Below are 19,859 nucleotides of genomic sequence, written 5' to 3'. Positions count from 1 at the left end.
CCATGACATCTGTCTATACTTCCCCACCTACAACTCTCCATGACACCTGTCTATACATTCCACCCACAGCTCTCCATGACACCTGCCTATACTTCCCCACTCACAACTCTCCATGACACCTGTCTATACTTCCCCACTCACAACTCTCTATGACACCTGTCTATACTTCCCCACTCACAACTCTCCATGACACCTGTCTATACTTCCCCACTCACAACTCTCTATGACACCAGTCTATACTTCCCCACTCACAACTCTCCATGACACCTGTCTATACTTCCCCACTCACAACTCTCCATGACACCTGCCTATACTTCCCACCCACAACTCTCCATGACACCTGTCTATACACCCCACCCACAACTCTCCATGACACCTGTCTGTACACCTTACCCACAAATCTCCATGACACCTCTCTATACATGCCACCCACAACTCTCCATGACACCTGTCTATACTTCCCACCCACAACTCTCCATGACATCTGTCTATACTTCCCCACTCACAACTCTCCATGACACCTGTCTATACACCCCACTCACAACTCTCTATGACACCTGCCTATACTTCCCCACTCACAACTCAACATGACACCTATCTGTACATCCCACCCACAACTCTCCATGACACCTGTCTATACTTCCCCACTCACAACTCTCCATGGCACCTCTCTATACATCCCACCCACAACACTCCATGACACCTCTCTATACATCCCCACCCACAACTCTCCATGACATCTGTCCATACACCCCACCCACAACTCTCCATGACACCTGTCTGTACACCTTACCCACAAATCTCCATGACACCTCTCTATACATCCCCACCCACAACTCTCCATGACATCTGTCCATACACCCCACCCACAACTCTCCATGACACCTGTCTGTACACCTTACCCACAAATCTCCATGACACCTCTCTATACATGCCACCCACAACTCTCCATGACACCTGTCTATACTTCCCCACTCACAACTCTCCATGACACCTATCTATACTTCCCCACTCACAACTCTCCATGACACCTGTCTATACATCCCACCCACAACTCTCCATGACACTTGCCTATACTTCCCCACCCACAACTTTCCAGATACATGACACCTTACCCTCTCCACCACTCAACTTCCATATACGACACCTGACACTACCTACCAAGTCTAATCCCATCTCCCCAACAATACCTACTATGTATGCCCACCCCACCCAAGGCTACCCAGTACATCCCAGTACTGACAAATAATGGTCAATAATTCAGGGTAATTGTCACCAAACTAACCATACAAACAGTCAAGTGTTGAATGGTTGATTTAACTCATCTATTTATTTACATGGACATTTAGAATTCAAGGAAATGGTGTCACCTGAGCTCTAGCTGGAGGGTAAGGACTCCGGAATGATGTTGAGTTTGTTTGGAGAGCTGTACAGGAAGATCCAGTCTTAGCAGGGCCCTGTGTGTTGTTGCCTCAGTAGACTTGGTGGTCATTAGAGGGGCTTCATAAGTGGCTTGTATGTGGAAAACAGTTGGGGTTGATTTGTGAACTGATTAATTCGGGTTTGACACTTTTGTGGCTTAATCTGGCTTGGACTGACAAATGTTTGCAGAATAGTGGCTTGCAATCCAAATCTGTTTTGGTAAAACAGTTAGGTGTATCAGAAGTCTTGAAGCCTAGTGTGGGGTACTTTGTGGCGTTTTAATGTACCCAAATGGTCTGTCGACAAATCGGAGAAAATGTAGTTGTCTTTAGGTTGATATGTGAGTGAGTGTGGTGTTATTCTGTTTTTGAGAAAATGTCCTGGCCATATGAAAGCAAGAATATAGCACTGGCTTCACACAGTATATTCATGTGGATTCCATTATGCTGGTTCAATTTAATAACCTCTAAGGCCCTCTAATGTTAAATGTTTACCAGGCAAATTGATGAACTAGAATTGACATGTCTCTACATACCTATAATACTGTACCAATATCAAAACAACTGACTTTACCGGCTGACTTGGAACACACAAGTCTACACCTCCCTCTGCGTATAACATCATAAAGGGTGACACGTTTACGATTAAAACATGTTTGTGAGATACAAGTCAATATAAGCAGTTCATAGTTAAGTAATGGAGTTGGAGTTGAAGGTGTTAATGATGTCTCTCCACACAATTATGGCCATAAACACAGTTGTCAATGTTGGTGAATAAGCACCGAGACCTTGTTGGCCCTGATGGGATGAGAGGGGACTATTTGCTGATGTTATGTCAAGAGGTATGGACTTGCCAGCCCAACTTGATCTTTAACTAAGCAGAGGGGCCTTTGTGTGGAAGTGTGCTGCAGGCTTGTATCGGGATGGAAATTGGTCACACCATTGAGAGTAATGAGGTTGTTTAGTTGTCATTGTTTGTTTCTCCAGCTCTATTGACCACATGACATGGGTCATCTTCATCAAACAGAGAAGTGCTGGTGGAATATTGATAAACTCTGGTCTACACCCATAATGGAACAATGTTTTGCACATACCTCCGAAAATAGACTCATGCCTGACAAAGGGTTTGAGTGCTTGGACAACATCGGTTCTTCGAGCAGAGTTTTTGTCATTTCATGATTTATATCTTATGAGTAAAGGGTCATAAGACGGCAGGGGTTCAAACCCTTTTCCTAAAATCCAGTCGCCCAAAGACAAGTTAATAAGATAAAACCACTTGTCCTGGTTGAATTTCCAGCTGCCCGAGAAACTTTTCATTGAATTAAGTGAAAAACATTGATGGGTACCCGTACATCTGGTAGCCCATTCTTTCCGGACCTATTGCAGGTTGTCTTCTTTTAGATGTTTTGGTCCATGTGTCATGATTGTCGGAATATTGTTGATAGTTGCCTGGATGTGTCATGATTGTCAGAATATTGTTGATAGTTGCCTGGATGTGTCATGATTGTCAGAATATTGTTGATAGTTGCCTTGATATGACATGATTGTCAGAATATTGTTGATAGTTGCCTGGATGTGACATGATTGTCAGAATATTGGTGATAGTTGCCTGGATGTGACATGATTGTCAGAATATTGTTGAAAGTTGCCTGGATGTGTCATGATTGTCAGAATATTGTTGATAGTTGCTTGGATGTGTCATGATTGTCAGAAAATTGTTGATAGTTGCCTGGATGTGACATGATTGTCAGAATATTGTTGATAGTTGCCTGGATGTGACATGAAGGTCACAGCCAAGATAACTAAGGTATCGCTGACATGACATGATCAAAAGGGCTTCCGTTGCGTGGTTTCCTAAGAGACATGATGGATCTCAGATTCATGACACATGTCAAATATATGCCACTTGTTTGTTAGAGATGGTTGGAGGAAGCACCATGTGTGTAATATATGCCAGGAGAATTCATGAAACTATTGATGCCATGAAACATGTGATACAGAAAGCGATAGAGAAGTGGGATGGTCTTGCCTTGACACAAATGCCTCTTGTAAAGGTCACTAATGTATGATGGGATTGAGGAGAGCGTAAAGTTTGTTTGTTGTTTAATGCACACAACAATATTCCAGGTATATGACGGTGGTCTGTAAATAATTGAGTCTGGACCAGACAATCAGAATATAGTGATTGACAGCATGGTATCAATTCACGAATTGGAGGGATGACATGCATCAAACCAAGTCAGCAAGCCTGACTACCCGATCCCATTAGTCGCTTCTTACAACAAGCATAGTCGCCATTTACGGCTAACATGGGTTGCTGAAGATCAATTCCACCCCGGATCTTCATGGATCGAGTGCACAAATAAACCCGTGGACATTAATTAGAGGAAATATGTCCTTATAGCAGGCAGACCAGTGACTGATGATGTGAGCATTGATCCTACTCCCTTATTCTCTAATTATGCTATAGTCAGCAATATTGACCTGGTTCACACATCTGTGTACTGGAGAAATATGGAGACTAAATGAGTCATTGCAATTGGAAAATTTAATATAAAACATAAAGCTAATGATATTATGAAAAAAAATTCCATTTGAAAAACTGTTTTTGAAAAAGTTATGAAACCTTTCAAGTCATATTTGTGAACATTTTTAAAGGGATGATTTTCCATGATAGTGGCCGTTCATACAGTTTTGTTAAGCACGTTTCATTCCTTTTTATGCCCCTAAGTAAGTAAAACACACCCTAAGGCCTATACATCCATCCTCGTTTAGGGTGAATAAACGATGAATGTAAGTAGGGGTGGGAAAGATGCTAAAGTGGCAGAAAACTTTCCCACACTAGAAACTGACATGACAGCTTGTATATTACCGACACCTGTACATCGTCATTATCACAGCCTATTCAGTTTGTGCAATAGGTTTCAACAGCCACTGTCATTGTATGGGGCTGAGAGATATACAAATATCTGTCACCGGATCAACACTTGCTTTGAGAGACTCACAAAGAACGGACATTTGGATGGCTAGAGATAATGGAAGAACCGATAGACACATTTCATGAAATGTATGACAAGCTTTGAAATTGATCACCCATGTAGATATCTGATTACTCCTAAGTTCTCAGTTTTGAGAGATTTCAGTGATTATATTTTAGCTTTTCAAGAAGGGTGTATATAACTCTACAGGATTTGTCATTCTAGTAGTGATATTTCCTCTGTTTACAAGCCTTATGATATTTCAGTTTGAAATACATCCTATACAGGAGGTGTATAGATAGTTCTTGTTATATTCCATTTGAATAATATGTAAAATATTTATCATTGCAATGTATATTCAATGTAAACATTTGTAAGTAGATCCTGTCGACGTCGATAGTGTAAATATATTGTATTACCTGAAATATTACAATTCAAACACACACCACATAAAGGTGATTTACTTAACTGCTGTAACATAGTAAATATAATATCCTTAGGCTTTATACCTGTATGCACCAGAACAGACATGTGAATGTTGGAAAGCAATTCTTGAGGGCATCTTGACATGAATAATATGTCTGAGGCCATAATAAATTAGTAGATTTTCACCCCATCTGCTTTAGTACAAAACACCCCACATTATATTATTTCATAGTCCCAAAGTACCTATAGTTGAAAGTATTTGCTCAAACACTTACAAGGAAAACCTTGACATGTATTGACGTCTCTGTGTTTGATGAAGTATGCCATATACACAGTGCTACCAGACATTCATACTTTACATGAATCACACTCATCCACAGTTAATGCAGAACAGATAAGTCTGAACAATTTGTTTTACAAACATAAAATTGTAAAATATATTCAAAGTCAAAAGTAATTGACATGGAATGTTTTCACTTACCAACCTTTATATGAAAGTTGAACCAGGAAACTGTTCTTGAAAATTGAAAATAAATTAACACAACCAAGCAAATGTCCCTGTTATTGCATGTTCTTTGCAAGAATTGACAAATATTCAGGAGAAGTTGCTTCAAATGTTGTCTATAGAGACCAGATATCCAATCCAGGGGATGGGAGGAGGGAGATGGGATTTTGTGTAAGAAATATATTGTCCCAGAAAAGACTTGAAAAGAATAATTATGTGTCATACCTCTAAAAAATTGCCTGCCACAAAAGTTACATTGTTGCAAGGTGTGTTTCTGAAAAACAAGTTCAAGCTCATAGTTTTTAATAAGAAATTATCTGGTTTTGCAGCTGAATCTGAGGCTGAAAAAATATCTAATCTTGCTACAAAATTCCAAAATCCCTCCGCTAGATATAAAACAAATGGTATACACAACAATTCTGAGTGTTTCTAAGATAATATAAAACAGACATTCGGAAACATTTCCTCTCTACTTATGTGTGAATTTGTCCTTGGGCATCAGATGACTGACACCATCGTACCATCCATGAATACACATATATTCATAATGAGTGAAGTAGTGGCTCCCCTTGATAGTGATGTAGCTCCAAGCAGACCAGTTACACAGCATGGCCACATTCATACCCTGTGCCTCATGCTTGATGATAGGGTCATCAAGAAGACCTGATATATATCTCCCTACAGTCTGTCACTCACCCATCTCCCTACAGTCTGTCACTGATCCATCTCCCTACAGCCTGTCACTCACCCATCTCCCTACAGTCTGTAACTCACCCATCTCCCTACAGTCTGTAACTCACCCATCTCCCTACAGTCTGTCACTGATCCATCTCCCTACAGCCTGTCACTCACCCATCTCCCTACAGTCTGTCACTCACCCATCTCCCTACAGTCTGTCACTGATCCATCTCCCTACAGCCTGTCACTCACCCATCTCCCTACAGTCTGTAACTCACCCATCTCCCTACAGTCTGTAACTCATCCATCTCCCTACAGTCTGTCACTGATCCATCTCCCTACAGCCTGTCACTGATCCATCTCCCTACAGCCTGTCACTCACCCATCTCCCTACAGTCTGTCACTGATCCATCTCCCTACAGTCTGTCACTGATCCATCTCCCTAGTCTGTCACTCATCCATCTCCCTACAGCCTGTCACTGATCCATCTCCCTACAGTCTGTCACTGATCCATCTCCCTACAGTCTGTCACTGATCTATCTCCCTACAGTCTGTCACTGATCCATCTCCCTAGTCTGTCACTCATCCATCTCCCTACAGCCTGTCACTGATCCATCTCCCTACAGTCTGTCACTGATCCATCTCCCTACAGTCTGTCACTGATCCATCTCCCTACAGTCTGTCACTGATCCATCTCCCTACAGCCTGTCACTGATCCATCACCCTACAGCCTGTCACTGATCCATCTCCCTACAGCCTGTCACTGATCCATCTCCCTACAGCCTGTCACTGATCCATCTCCCTACAGTCTGTCACTGATCCATCTCCCTAGTCTGTCACTGATCCATCTCCCTACAGCCTGTCACTCATCCATCTCCCTACAGCCTGTCACTGATCCATCTCCCTACAGTTTGTCACTGATCCATCTCCCTACAGCCTGTCACTGATCCATCACCCTACAGCCTGTCACTCATCCATCTCCCTACAGTCTGTCACTGATCCATCTCCCTACAGCCTGTCACTCATCCATCTCCCTACAGTTTGTCACTCACCCATCTCCCTACAGTTTGTCACTCACCCATCACCCTACAGTCTGTCACTGATCCATCTCCCTACAGTCTGTCACTGATCCATCTCCCTACAGTTTGTCACTAATCCATCTCCCTACAGTCTCTCACTGATCCATCTCCCTACAGCCTGTCACTGATCCATCTCCCTACAGTCTGTCACTGATCCATCTCCCTACAGTCTGTCACTGATCCATCTCCCTACAGTCTGTCACTGATCCATCACCCTACAGCCTGTCACTGATCCATCACCCTACAGTCTGTCACTGATCCATCTCCCTACAGCCTGTCACTGATCCATCTCCCTACAGTCTGTCACTGATCCATCTCCCTACAGTCTGTCACTGATCCATCTCCCTACAGTCTGTCACTGATCCATCACCCTACAGCCTGTCACTGATCCATCACCCTACAGTCTGTCACTGATCCATCTCCCTACAGTTTGTCACTGATCCATCTCCCTACAGTTTGTCACTGATCCATCTCCCTACAGTTTGTCACTGATCCATCTCCCTACAGCCTGTCACTGATCCATCACCCTACAGTTTGTCACTCACCCATCTCCCCACAGTCTGTCACTGATCCATCTCCCTACAGTCTGTCACTCACCCATCTCCCTACAGTTTGTCACTGATCCATCTCCCTACAGTCTGTCACTGATCCATCTCCCTACAGTTTGTCACTCACCCATCTCCCTACAGTCTGTCACTGATCCATCTCCCTACAGTTTGTCACTCACCCATCTCCCCACAGTCTGTCACTCACCCATCTCCCTACAGTCTGTCACTCACCCATCTCCCTACAGTCTGTCACTGATCCATCTCCCTACAGTTTGTCACTCACCCATCTCCCTACAGTCTGTCACTGATCCATCTCCCTACAGTCTGTCACTGATCCATCTCCCTACAGTTTGTCACTCACCCATCACCCTACAGTCTGTCACTGATCCATCTCCCTACAGTCTGTCACTGATCCATCTCCCTACAGCCTGTCACTGATCCATCTCCCTACAGTCTGTCACTGATCCATCTCCCTACAGTCTGTCACTGATCCATCTCCCTACAGCCTGTCACTCACCCATCTCCCTACAGTCTGTCACTGATCCATCTCCCTACAGTCTGTCACTGATCCATCTCCCTACAGTCTGTCACTGATCCATCACCCTACAGTCTGTCACTGATCCATCTCCCTACAGTCTGTCACTGATCAATCTCCCTAGTCTGTCACTCATCCATCTCCCTACAGCCTGTCACTGATCCATCTCCCTACAGTCTGTCACTGATCCATCTCCCTACAGTCTGTCACTGATCCATCTCCCTACAGTCTGTCACTGATCCATCTCCCTACAGCCTGTCACTGATCCATCACCCTACAGCCTGTCACTGATCCATCTCCCTACAGCCTGTCACTGATCCATCTCCCTACAGCCTGTCACTGATCCATCTCCCTACAGTCTGTCACTGATCCATCTCCCTACAGTCTGTCACTCATCCATCTCCCTACAGTTTGTCACTCACCCATCTCCCTACAGTTTGTCACTGATCCATCTCCCTACAGTCTGTCACTGATCCATCTCCCTACAGTCTGTCACTGATCCATCTCCCTACAGTTTGTCACTGATCCATCTCCCTACAGTTTGTCACTCACCCATCACCCTACAGCCTGTCACTGATCCATCACCCTACAGTCTGTCACTGATCCATCTCCCTACAGTCTGTCACTGATCCATCTCCCTACAGTTTGTCACTGATCCATCTCCCTACAGTTTGTCACTGATCCATCTCCCTACAGCCTGTCACTGATCCATCACCCTACAGTTTGTCACTCACCCATCTCCCCACAGTCTGTCACTGATCCATCTCCCTACAGTCTGTCACTGATCCACCTCCCTACAGTTTGTCACTCACCCATCTCCCTACAGTCTGTCACTGATCAATCTCCCTACAGGCTGTCACTGATCCATCTCCCTACAGTTTGTCACTCACCCATCTCCCCACAGTCTGTCACTGATCCATCTCCCTACAGTCTGTCACTGATCCACCTCCCTACAGTTTGTCACTCACCCATCTCCCTACAGTCTGTCACTGATCAATCTCCCTACAGGCTGTCACTGATCCATCTCCCTACAGTTTGTCACTCACCCATCACCCTACAGTCTGTCACTGATCCATCTCCCTACAGTCTGTCACTGATCCATCTCCCTACAGTTTGTCACTCACCCATCACCCTACAGCCTGTCACTGATCCATCTCCCTACAGCCTGTCACTGATCCATCTCCCTACAGCCTGTCACTCACCCATCACCCTACAGTCTGTCACTGATCCATCTCCCTACAGTTTGTCACTCACCCATCACCCTACAGTCTGTCACTGATCCATCTCCCTACAGTCTGTCACTGATCCATCTCCCTACAGTTTGTCACTCACCCATCACCCTACAGCCTGTCACTGATCCATCTCCCTACAGCCTGTCACTGATCCATCTCCCTACAGTCTGTCACTCACCCATCACCTTACAGTCTGTCACTGATCCATCTCCCTACAGTTTGTCACTCACCCATCTCCCTACAGTCTGTCACTCATCCATCTCCGTACAGCCTGTCACTGATCCATCCATGCACCCATCACCCTACAGTTTGTCACTGTATATCCAGCAAAAAAGAAAGTCAATTGTAATAACATCTTACTATCAGCTTTGTCATGCTTGAGAATGCTTCAAGTTAATATCCTGCTGTGATCTGAGCAATGAATGAACACCCATGACATTCTATTACAAATACACACCCATTTAAGATGATAACAAAGCTTCACAAATGACATCTGTTATCTGCTGGAAGTTTAACTTTTTGTGAGTGTCAAAAGAATGCCCAATGTCTCATCAACAGAAAGTTGTACCAGATTTGAATGTTTCATCATCTTCAATGTTGGTCTCCAGAGGACACGTTTGGCATTATTTATGAACATGAATGTCAGACGAGTGAGGTTATCCAGTGTAGACATGTGAACAATTTCTATGTGACAAGTGTAATGTCAGAGTGAGTCTTACAGCATGAAGCGAGGTTATCGTCCATAGCTGATCCATGTCACAGACAGTATGTCCACTTAACACTGGGATTTCATAAGGACGTACATAGCGCAATGTACGGGGTTCAATTGGATCAGTGTTGCAGGTTGCATGTAGTGTTTAGAGACATGTTTAATATACTATTGCAGGTTTTCATGTTTGGATATTATTCCTGGTCTAATATAATCCTTCTCTGTTAATTTCTGTTTTATTTAGACAATTGGTAAATATTCTTAGTTTTTGCTCTTTGATAAGTTTGACTTAATATGAAGTGAGCTGATTTTGGTTCATTTCTCATTGTGATGTTGGGGGGCACGGGGGGCCACAATTCGCTGTGCAGAGTTGTGTCCCTTATGTACGCCAGAATCCTATGATTGTGGGTTCGAATCCGGGTTTGCCCCAATTATGTTTCTAGGTTCGTCAGCACCATAACCGTGTGCGTGGGTTTCACCGAAGTGGTAAACGTCCGAGACCTGCATCACTTCAGGCTTTCCTCCCACATTAAGCTGACAAATAACTGGAATACTGTTAAAAGCGGCATTAAACCCAACTCACTCACTCATTGTGATGTTGATTGTTTGTTTTGTTTGTTGTTTAATGCTGCACTCAGCAATATTACAGCTGTGTGATGGCAGTCTGAAAATAATCAAGTCCCTACCAGACAATCCAGTGATTGATATGCACTAACCCCATGTAAAGGCAGTCAGTGAGTGAGTGAGTATTGTTTTACGCCGCTTTTAGCAATATTCCAGCAATGTCACAGCAGGGGACACCCAATCTCATTAAAATCAGATCTTAGTTCTCGCTATGCTAAACAAAGATCTGAGGACATCCCATTAAGGGTCACGTCTGAACGACCTGTCATCCAACCAATCAGAGCATCGCTTACCAGATCATGAAAGTGACAGTCAGAATGTGTTTTCTTATCACGCAACAACGAAATATTTAACACAGGGTATTCTGAATGACAGTTACGGGTTTTATGATTATATCCATACAATCTAGGCCACCTATAAGCCATTCCAGAATGTTCTTCTTACCAGTTTTTATTTTTTTTTAATAGAGAATACGTCAAAATATGTTTCGAAGCGTAGTCGCCAGTTTGAAACTAGTGTCGTAAAGCTCGATGTTGATTACTTGTCAGTCATTTCATTGGTTGGTCGAAATTCGGAAAGGTCATTCTAACGTGACCCGTAATGGGATGTCCTCAGATCTTTGTTTAGCAGTAGCGAAAACTAAGATCTGATTTTAATGAGATTGGGAGACACCAGAAATAGGCTTCACACATTGTACCCATGTCAGGAATCGAACCCGGGTCTTCCGCATGATGAGCGAATGCTTTAACCACAAGGCTACCCAACCGCCCTGTAAAGGCAGTGACAACAGCCCACAATAAGTGAAGCCATAACGGTATGCCTGTATGCACATTGCCGTGCATATCATGAAAGAGTTGCACTGTTGATATCATTGTAACCATGGCAACAATATTTGTAATTAATAACTGTTTTTCAGAAGTTATCGTTAGGACAAGAGAAGATATTGTTATTTACGTTGTATTTGTTTGTTTTTGTGAAAGACATTTTTGATATAAAGAATATACCTCAGTCTAATGGAAAAAAGATAACATGATATAAAACAAGAAGTTTCATGCATGGCGCAAAATAAACATAGGAACATTGATTGGAAGTTTAGAAAAATTAAGAATGAAATGGTATAATTGTACTGGAGTTTTCTATGACAAAATCATGTTGATCATTGATACGATTTACCTTGTCAACAAAATGCTTGAAATACTTAACAGTTGACTGCATAGTGAAACACAAACCATCCTCATCTTGTTTGTGGTGAACTTGGTGACCTTTACACAAAGAGGACATTTATGTATGATGCATAACCAGACAATACCCCTTGATGCTCAATAAGCTGAATGACGCTGAACAAAGCTGAACCACGTCATTTGTGAGATGAAACTACTAGGAATTTCTATTGTAATCATATTTAAGGTCAATTTATCCTGTCATATCAACTTTGGTATGCAATTACATTGATCTGAACAGCTCGGGGCACTGATATTAGATGAATCATACTTCACCATGGTTGGGGCTGGTGTAGGTGTGTGGAGGCCCTGTTAGAGGGTATCTATGTATATTGTCAGCATTTGTTAGTTTTTCTTCATGGATCTTGATAATATATGGTTGGTTTAATTATGGTGACTGGATAAAAAATCAGTCATAATTGGTTACTTGTAGTTTGTGTAATTACCTGTAATTTTTTTGTCAAAGTACCTGCTTTTATCATGTTTATCAGAGATAAAAAATATATATATCTTACTTAAACATGTTAAATTGTAAAAAAAATAATAGCTGTTATGGTGATGAGGTTTATGTGTTCAGTGATGTATAGCTTTAAAAGAATAGCAAATATTTGAAATAAATATTTAATATCAGATAATATCGTTGTGCACAACCAATCAGTTACTGTGACAGAGAAATGAAGGTGGCATGTGGTCGGAGAGTAGTTGGATGGTGACAGTGTTCAGCAGCTTGACTCCTGAATTTCGGGGCCTTCAGTCCTGCCCCACACTGAAGCACAAGTCTCGGTTCACCCAGCAGTGAGTGGGTACCTGGCAGCATGATATGGTAACATGACTGTTATCCTAGCTCACAGCCAGCTTGGCAGGTATACTTCCCAGGGAGCTGAAAATGAAAATCATGTGCACATTGCTCCATTCACCTGGGTAATAATGCAGAGCTCTGAGCACTCTTTAGGGTGTGGATTTGCTGCATTAGAAGTATGCACATTGTTATTACTATTATTGATCATTGCAGTGGTATAGGGTATCTGAACATAACTTAATGGCCATGAGACCACATATATAAAGTATTACTGATGTGCGGCATAAAGTAATGGATAATTACTTGTTTATGCAAATACTTACCTCATCACTGATTTTTCAGTGGTCATCTTGTCCTTTATGCCAAATGGTATCTGTTTCGATCGATAATATAGACTGGTTATTCTCTTGCACTAACTATCTGTATTCTAGTTCTTACATTGAATCTCATCACGTTTTTTTTCTTTGTAGGACAATTGTGAATAAATTCATGAAAAAATATCAGTGAAGTTAGGGTGTTCTAGAAAGGAATAACTGTACTTTTTAAACATTATCTGATACAAACAGAAGATTTTGTTCTCAGAAACTGAGGTATTTTTCTTTGCAAATGAGTGTGTGAGCGTATGTTGTTTTATGACAGAAATGGTCAAGCTGCGTCACGAAGGCTGGTAAATATTGTAAACAATCCGGTGTTGGCTGATTAACCAGAGGCTGATATTGTGTGCAATGATCCATAACTTCTGGGTTGGATGACACGGACGCCTGCCCACCTGATCCATTTATGTCACATCTTACAACAAGCATTGGATGATGAGGACAACTTCCAGTTTTTAATGTTACATGCATGGGTGATGCCTCGGTGCACAAGAATGTAGTCAGGAGAGATTCTATCGTTTGTGACATATTTTTGTAGAAACAAATTTGTCAACAATCCGTAGCAAAGATGTGTCCTCCTGAACGTGCTGTGGGTTACCTGCTGAAGGCCTTAGTTCTGAAGTCACTTGCTGCCATTAACACCTGATGACCCTTGGTCTGTCAGCTTCATACCCGTGCTCATGGGCTTCATGGTAGAGGTCACACTGTCAGGCTTCCTCCATTAGGACTGACGGCTGTGATGTGACTGAAATATTGCTGAAAACTGTTAAAACCAGCCGACTTTGCACAAACAATTTCAGCAAAACAACTGTCTAAATATTACTTTTTTGAAGACAGTTGTGACAGTCCGAGTGATATGATGGTGTTTTGTCATAAGTCTATGTTAGAGGTGATTTCCTATTTGGAATGAAGATCTTAACCCAGTTATCAGTTTGCACAGAGCTAAATTGTGAAATCAGTAAATGACCACACATGTTCAATGAATAATCAATAAACTATTAGTATATTTAAGCACACAGCTTTAGGTTAACAATCAAAAAGACAATACAATGGGTCACATGATTGGGGGGGCACGGGTGGTCGAGTCGACTAAGGCGCCGCGATTCGCTGTGCAGAGTTGTTCCCTTGGACACGCCAGAAACCTATGAATGTGGGTTTGAATCCTGGTTCACCCCGATTATGTTTCTAGGTTTGTCAGCACCATACCCGTGCTCATAGGTTTCATTGAAGTGGTAAACATCTAAGACCTGCATCACTTCGGGTTCTCCTCCCACTTTAAGCTGACACGCCACGATATAACTGTAATGCTCACTCACTCACAGAGTGGCAGCAGCAATAAGTAACAGGCCCTCACAAATGTTCAGAATATTGTCACTGTTGAACATATTTAAAGAGGCTTGTCACCACTCTTGTATCCAGAATAGTGTTGGAAGCTGGCAGGAATTCAGTGTTTCCAAACAGGTATCCAAACCACACCTGGCAAGTCAGGTAGAAAAGGCTTCGAATCGCCCACTTGTCACTCTTGTATAGGTACAGCCAGCCTTCTAGGAACTGCACCATCCAGACACTTCCAGAAAGATCAACCCTGCCATGTTCATGTATACCACAAGAGCAGATAACTAATTCTCATACAAAACATTCGTGAAAGCTCCACTTGCTACTGCTGTTGACTGCGGTTCAACTCTGGTCATGACAGCACTAAATATGCTTTGCAACTACAGTGGTCCCTCACTACAACTCTACCTATGGGGTCCAAATAATTGGTGGGTGTTATAGACAATGAGCCGTTTAACCGAGGCTGAGGCGGGGGAGCGCGCTCGGCCAATCTCACGATCTTCGCCTTGTCTTGCACATTGCAATGATACAAATTGTTTACCGTTCATAGTGTAAAAATATATATCCATTATGTTTTCGCCGTTTGTTATTATTTACAAGCCTTAACTGTCACATTCAATGTGAATGTAGTCTACTTACATGAAAATATCGATCGATAATGGTAGTAATAGACACTATGAGTGAAGAGCCAATCACAATTCATTACACAAGTACAGAGTGTTTCAGTGGCATTGATTGGTCATGTTGCTTTAAATACGGAAAACGAGAGTTTTGACCAGCGCTACGCGCATTCATACACATTCATACAAATATAGATACACATTCAAGCCAGATTAATTGGTTTGATACGGTTACTTGATCCGAATCAAAAGGAATGACCGCCGTGTTGTGACAGCAACATGTTAGTTGACAGTGTCGCCTCAAATTGGATTGCCCACTAATTAAGAATATAAACTTCGCTTGTGGTTCTCTTTTATTGCATGCATGCGCTTCTAAGATCAAAGGATGTATAGCGCGAAAAGTTAACTAGTAGAACAATCGTATTTCCGTGACTTGCCGTGGATGTTTTCAAACAGATTATTAGAACTCCATTCAGCGATAAACGATTGATTATGCAATGAGAAGCGTTATGTGCAAATGAACAACGAACAACTATACAATCATGTCTGTGTAAAACTCTCAGTATTAAAAGTGTACATAAATTTGGGAGCCATGCGTTATGGCGCGTAGTAACCGAGGTAGCGCTTTATCGAAGAGCACAATAGCGAGGGATCACTGTATTTCAATTATTTGCTGCTGCCACTGACAATTGCTACAAATATACTGACACTGAAACTACTTACACATTACATAAATCAGACTTCATGGAGCAGCTGAATAGTGAGTTGTCTCGAAGCAAACAAGGGTGCGAGGGAGGGAGCAAGCCAGTGATATTACAGCAGTATCATGGCAGTTTAAGTAATAATTGGTATTGGACCAGTCAGAACTTGGTCATTATTCAGATCGACAATCCTCACAACGAGTCCAAAGGACAACAGTTGAAAGTTGAAGGTTGGACTCTTACCAAATCACAGCAAGGGTGAGATACCATCTCTGGGTATTTCCCTGTATTTGTCCTTTGTTTTACGTCATGTTTCCATTTCAACACAATAGAAGGCTCTTCAGAAGTCCTGCTTTAACATTTTGTCGTGTGTTTCAGGAACCTCGCTGATGTGAGTAATGACAACCTCCTGAACGTCCATGAGTTCGTGCTGGCCATGCACCTCACCCTCGGGACCCTGGAGGGTCTCAAGTTACCTCTGCCCCTCCCCCGCTACCTCACACCCCCCACCTCAGAGATGCTGTCGGAACCGCTGGCCGATTCTGAAAGAGAGGCTTACAAGAAAATATTCAAACTTTTAGACAAAACCAACTCTGGATTTATTGAAGGTGAGTCCGAAGACAAAACTATAGATTTATGATCAAATTTGTCAGGATAATATTGGTTCAGCCTAGTTTAGTTTAGTACTATTCAGTACACATACAGGTGTAGGAAATCACCAATAAGTAGTTTTCAGAAAATGTCGGCCAATATCCAGCCTACCATGGTTTTAGTTGGTCTTTCAGAATGATTATCAACTCTCATCAGCTTTATTTGCTGCAATGGGACATATTAACATTTAACTCTTGTAAGAACTGACTGCATCATAGAGGCATGTTAATTTTTCACTCTTGTAAGAACTGACTAGAGACAGGTTAACATTTCAACTCTTGTAAGAAATGACTGCATCACAGAGGCATGTTAACATTTCAACTCTTGTAAGAACTGACTAGAGACATGTTAACATTTCAACTCTTGTAAGAACTGACTGCATCATAGAGACATGTTAACATTTCAACTCTTGTAAGAACTGACTGCATCATAGAGGCATGTTAACATTTCAACTCTTGTAAGAACTGACTAGAGACATGTTAACATTTCAACTCTTGTAAGAACTGACTGCATCATAGAGACATGTTAACATTTCAACTCTTGTAAGAAATGACTGCATCATAGAGGCATGTTAACATTTCAACTCTTGTAAGAACTGACTGCATCATAGAGACATGTTAACATTTCAACTCTTGTAAGAACTGACTGCATCATAGAGGCATGTTAACATTTCAACTCTTGTAAGAACTGACTGCATCATAGAGACATGTTAACATTTCAACTCTTGTAAGAACTGACTGCATCATAGAGACATGTTAACATTTCACTCTTGTAAGAACTGACTGCATCATAGAGACATGTTAACATTTCACTCTTGTAAGAACTGACTGCATCATAGAGACATGTTAACATTTCACTCTTGTAAGAACTGACTGCATCATAGAGACATGTTAACATTTCACTCTTGTAAGAACTGACTGCATCATAGAAACATGTTAACATTTCAACTCTTGTAAGAACTGACTAGAGACATGTTAACATTTCAACTCTTGTAAGAACTGACTGCATCATAGAGACATGTTAACATTTCACTCTTGTAAGAACTGACTGCATCATAGAGACATGTTAACATTTCACTCTTGTAAGAACTGACTGCATCATAGAAACATGTTAACATTTCAACTCTTGTAAGAACTGACTAGAGACATGTTAACATTTCAACTCTTGTAAGAACTGACTGCATCATAGAGACATGTTAACATTTCAACTCTTGTAAGAACTGACTGCATCATAGAGACATGTTAACATTTCAACTCTTGTAAGAACTGACTGCATCATAGAGACATGTTAACATTTCACTCTTGTAAGAACTGACTGCATCATAGAGACATGTTAACATTTCACTCTTGTAAGAACTGACTGCATCATAGAAACATGTTAACATTTCAACTCTTGTAAGAACTGACTAGAGACATGTTAACATTTCAACTCTTGTAAGAACTGACTGCATCATAGAGACATGTTAACATTTCAACTCTTGTAAGAACTGACTGCATCATAGAGACATGTTAACATTTCAACTCTTGTAAGAACTGACTGCATCATAGAGACATGTTAACATTTCAACTCTTGTAAGAACTGACTGCATCATAGAGACATGTTAACGTTTCAACTCTTGTAAGAACTGACTGCATCATAGAGACATGTTAACATTTCAACTCTTGTAAGAACTGACTGCATCATAGAGACATGTTAACATTTCACTCTTGTAAGAACTGACTGCATCATAGAGACATGTTAACATTTCACTCTTGTAAGAACTGACTGCATCATAGAGACATGTTAACATTTCAACTCTTGTAAGAACTGACTAGAGACATGTTAACATTTCAACTCTTGTAAGAACTGACTGCATCATAGAGACATGTTAGCATTTCAACTCTTGTAAGAACTGACTGCATCATAGAGACATGTTAACATTTCACTCTTGTAAGAACTGACTGCATCATAGAGACATGTTAACATTTCACTCTTGTAAGAACTGACTGCATCATAGAGACATGTTAACATTTCAACTCTTGTAAGAACTGACTGCATCATAGAGACATGTTAACATTTCAACTCTTGTAAGAAATGACTGCATCATAGAGACATGTTAACATTTCAACTACCGTATTCGACGTAATAAGCGCCCAGGGCGCTCTCAAAATTAGAAAAAGGGGGCTCTTATTAGAATATTATTCTGGTGAAAAAACAACAGAGTTGAGGTATAAATTTCGTGGTTTATGCTGACAGCCTGAAATGTTTATATACAACATATATATTTTTCCAGAATTTAATTGCCTATAATTAAGGGTGCATATAACACATGAGTGCGTATTATACGCGAATAAATAAGTCTTGTGTACATTGATCAATCCGAAGGGGTGCTAATTGGGATTGTTCACTAGTCAATATATTACCAAATATCGCTGTGGGCGCTTATTAGAGCGGGGCGCTTATTACGTCGAATACGGTATTGTAAGAACTGACTGCATCATAGGGACATGTTAACGTATCAACTATTATAGGAATTGAGTGCATCATAGGAACAGATCAACTACTGTAGCAACTGACTGTGTTGTAGGAACACCTTTCATGCGGTGCAGCTGGCACCAGAATTATGTGACAGATTCAGTACATAAAATTGTTTATCAAGTGTTTAAAAATTTAAACATTTAACAGCTGGCAAGGTATATGCAATATGTTAGGTAATTAAGAGACACCGTATTGAGTTAGCAATAAAGTATTGTATGGAATGTAACGTTACAGTAGCAGATCTAATATATAAGGTCAAGATATTAAACTGTAGATTACCATGAGTGTAAATGTTGAACTTGTGACAAAAGATGTTATGCATTTTTTCACAACCCCTTCCTTTTCTCATCAGATGATCTCTTCTGAAAAAACTGGCCTGGTTAATGTGATAATATGGCAAGCAATGATTAACTAACGTCTTAATTTTAAATGTGGAAGCAGCATCAATGTCATCTCTAAATTCAGCGATATGTTTCAGCTGATAGCTAGTTATACCAGTTTTAAAGCACCAAGGTCATGGTCACAGGCATGCAGGTATTGATTAGCAGGTATTGTTCAAATAACTACACTTAAACTTTTGACACTGAATAATGATTTCTGTCAGTTTGAAATAAACATATCCTAGCTGTTTTTGATACAATCAATAGTTAACGTTTGGTAGGGTCACATTTCTTTGCTGACACGATAGGAATGCCTAACAAGGGACATAACTGTGTTAGTCTTTCAGTGTGATGCTTTGCAGGTGAGATGGTTTGTCGGTAGATAAACTGATGTCAAACACTCTCAGTTTAAGCTTGTGATAGTCATGTTTTCTGCATGATCATGGATAGTGCGATAACATGGGCTGCATGTGCATAATGGTACATATCAACAGGGTGGGACGGGTAACTTGGGTACTTGGGCTGGG

General features: G+C 41.4%; 1 protein-coding gene across 2 annotated transcripts in view; it reads left to right on the top strand.

Annotated features, from left to right (window-relative positions):
• LOC139480567 (microtubule-associated protein futsch-like) overlaps nt 1-19,859 on the top strand; it is a 190,378-nt gene that overhangs the window by 46,868 nt on the left and 123,651 nt on the right. For both annotated transcript variants that reach the window (XM_071263709.1, XM_071263708.1), the window contains exon 4: nt 16,163-16,392. In XM_071263709.1, the coding sequence (XP_071119810.1) occupies nt 16,163-16,392 (230 nt within the window). The remainder of the gene's footprint in view (nt 1-16,162; nt 16,393-19,859) is intronic.

The sequence above is a fragment of the Haliotis cracherodii genome, unplaced genomic scaffold (assembly GCF_022045235.1).
Source record: "Haliotis cracherodii isolate W230 unplaced genomic scaffold, xgHalCrac1.p SCAF_4, whole genome shotgun sequence".
NCBI classification, from domain to species: domain Eukaryota; kingdom Metazoa; phylum Mollusca; class Gastropoda; order Lepetellida; family Haliotidae; genus Haliotis; species Haliotis cracherodii.
The sequence above is the reverse complement of the archived record's forward strand: the minus strand, read 5'-3'. Positions and strand labels throughout refer to the sequence as shown.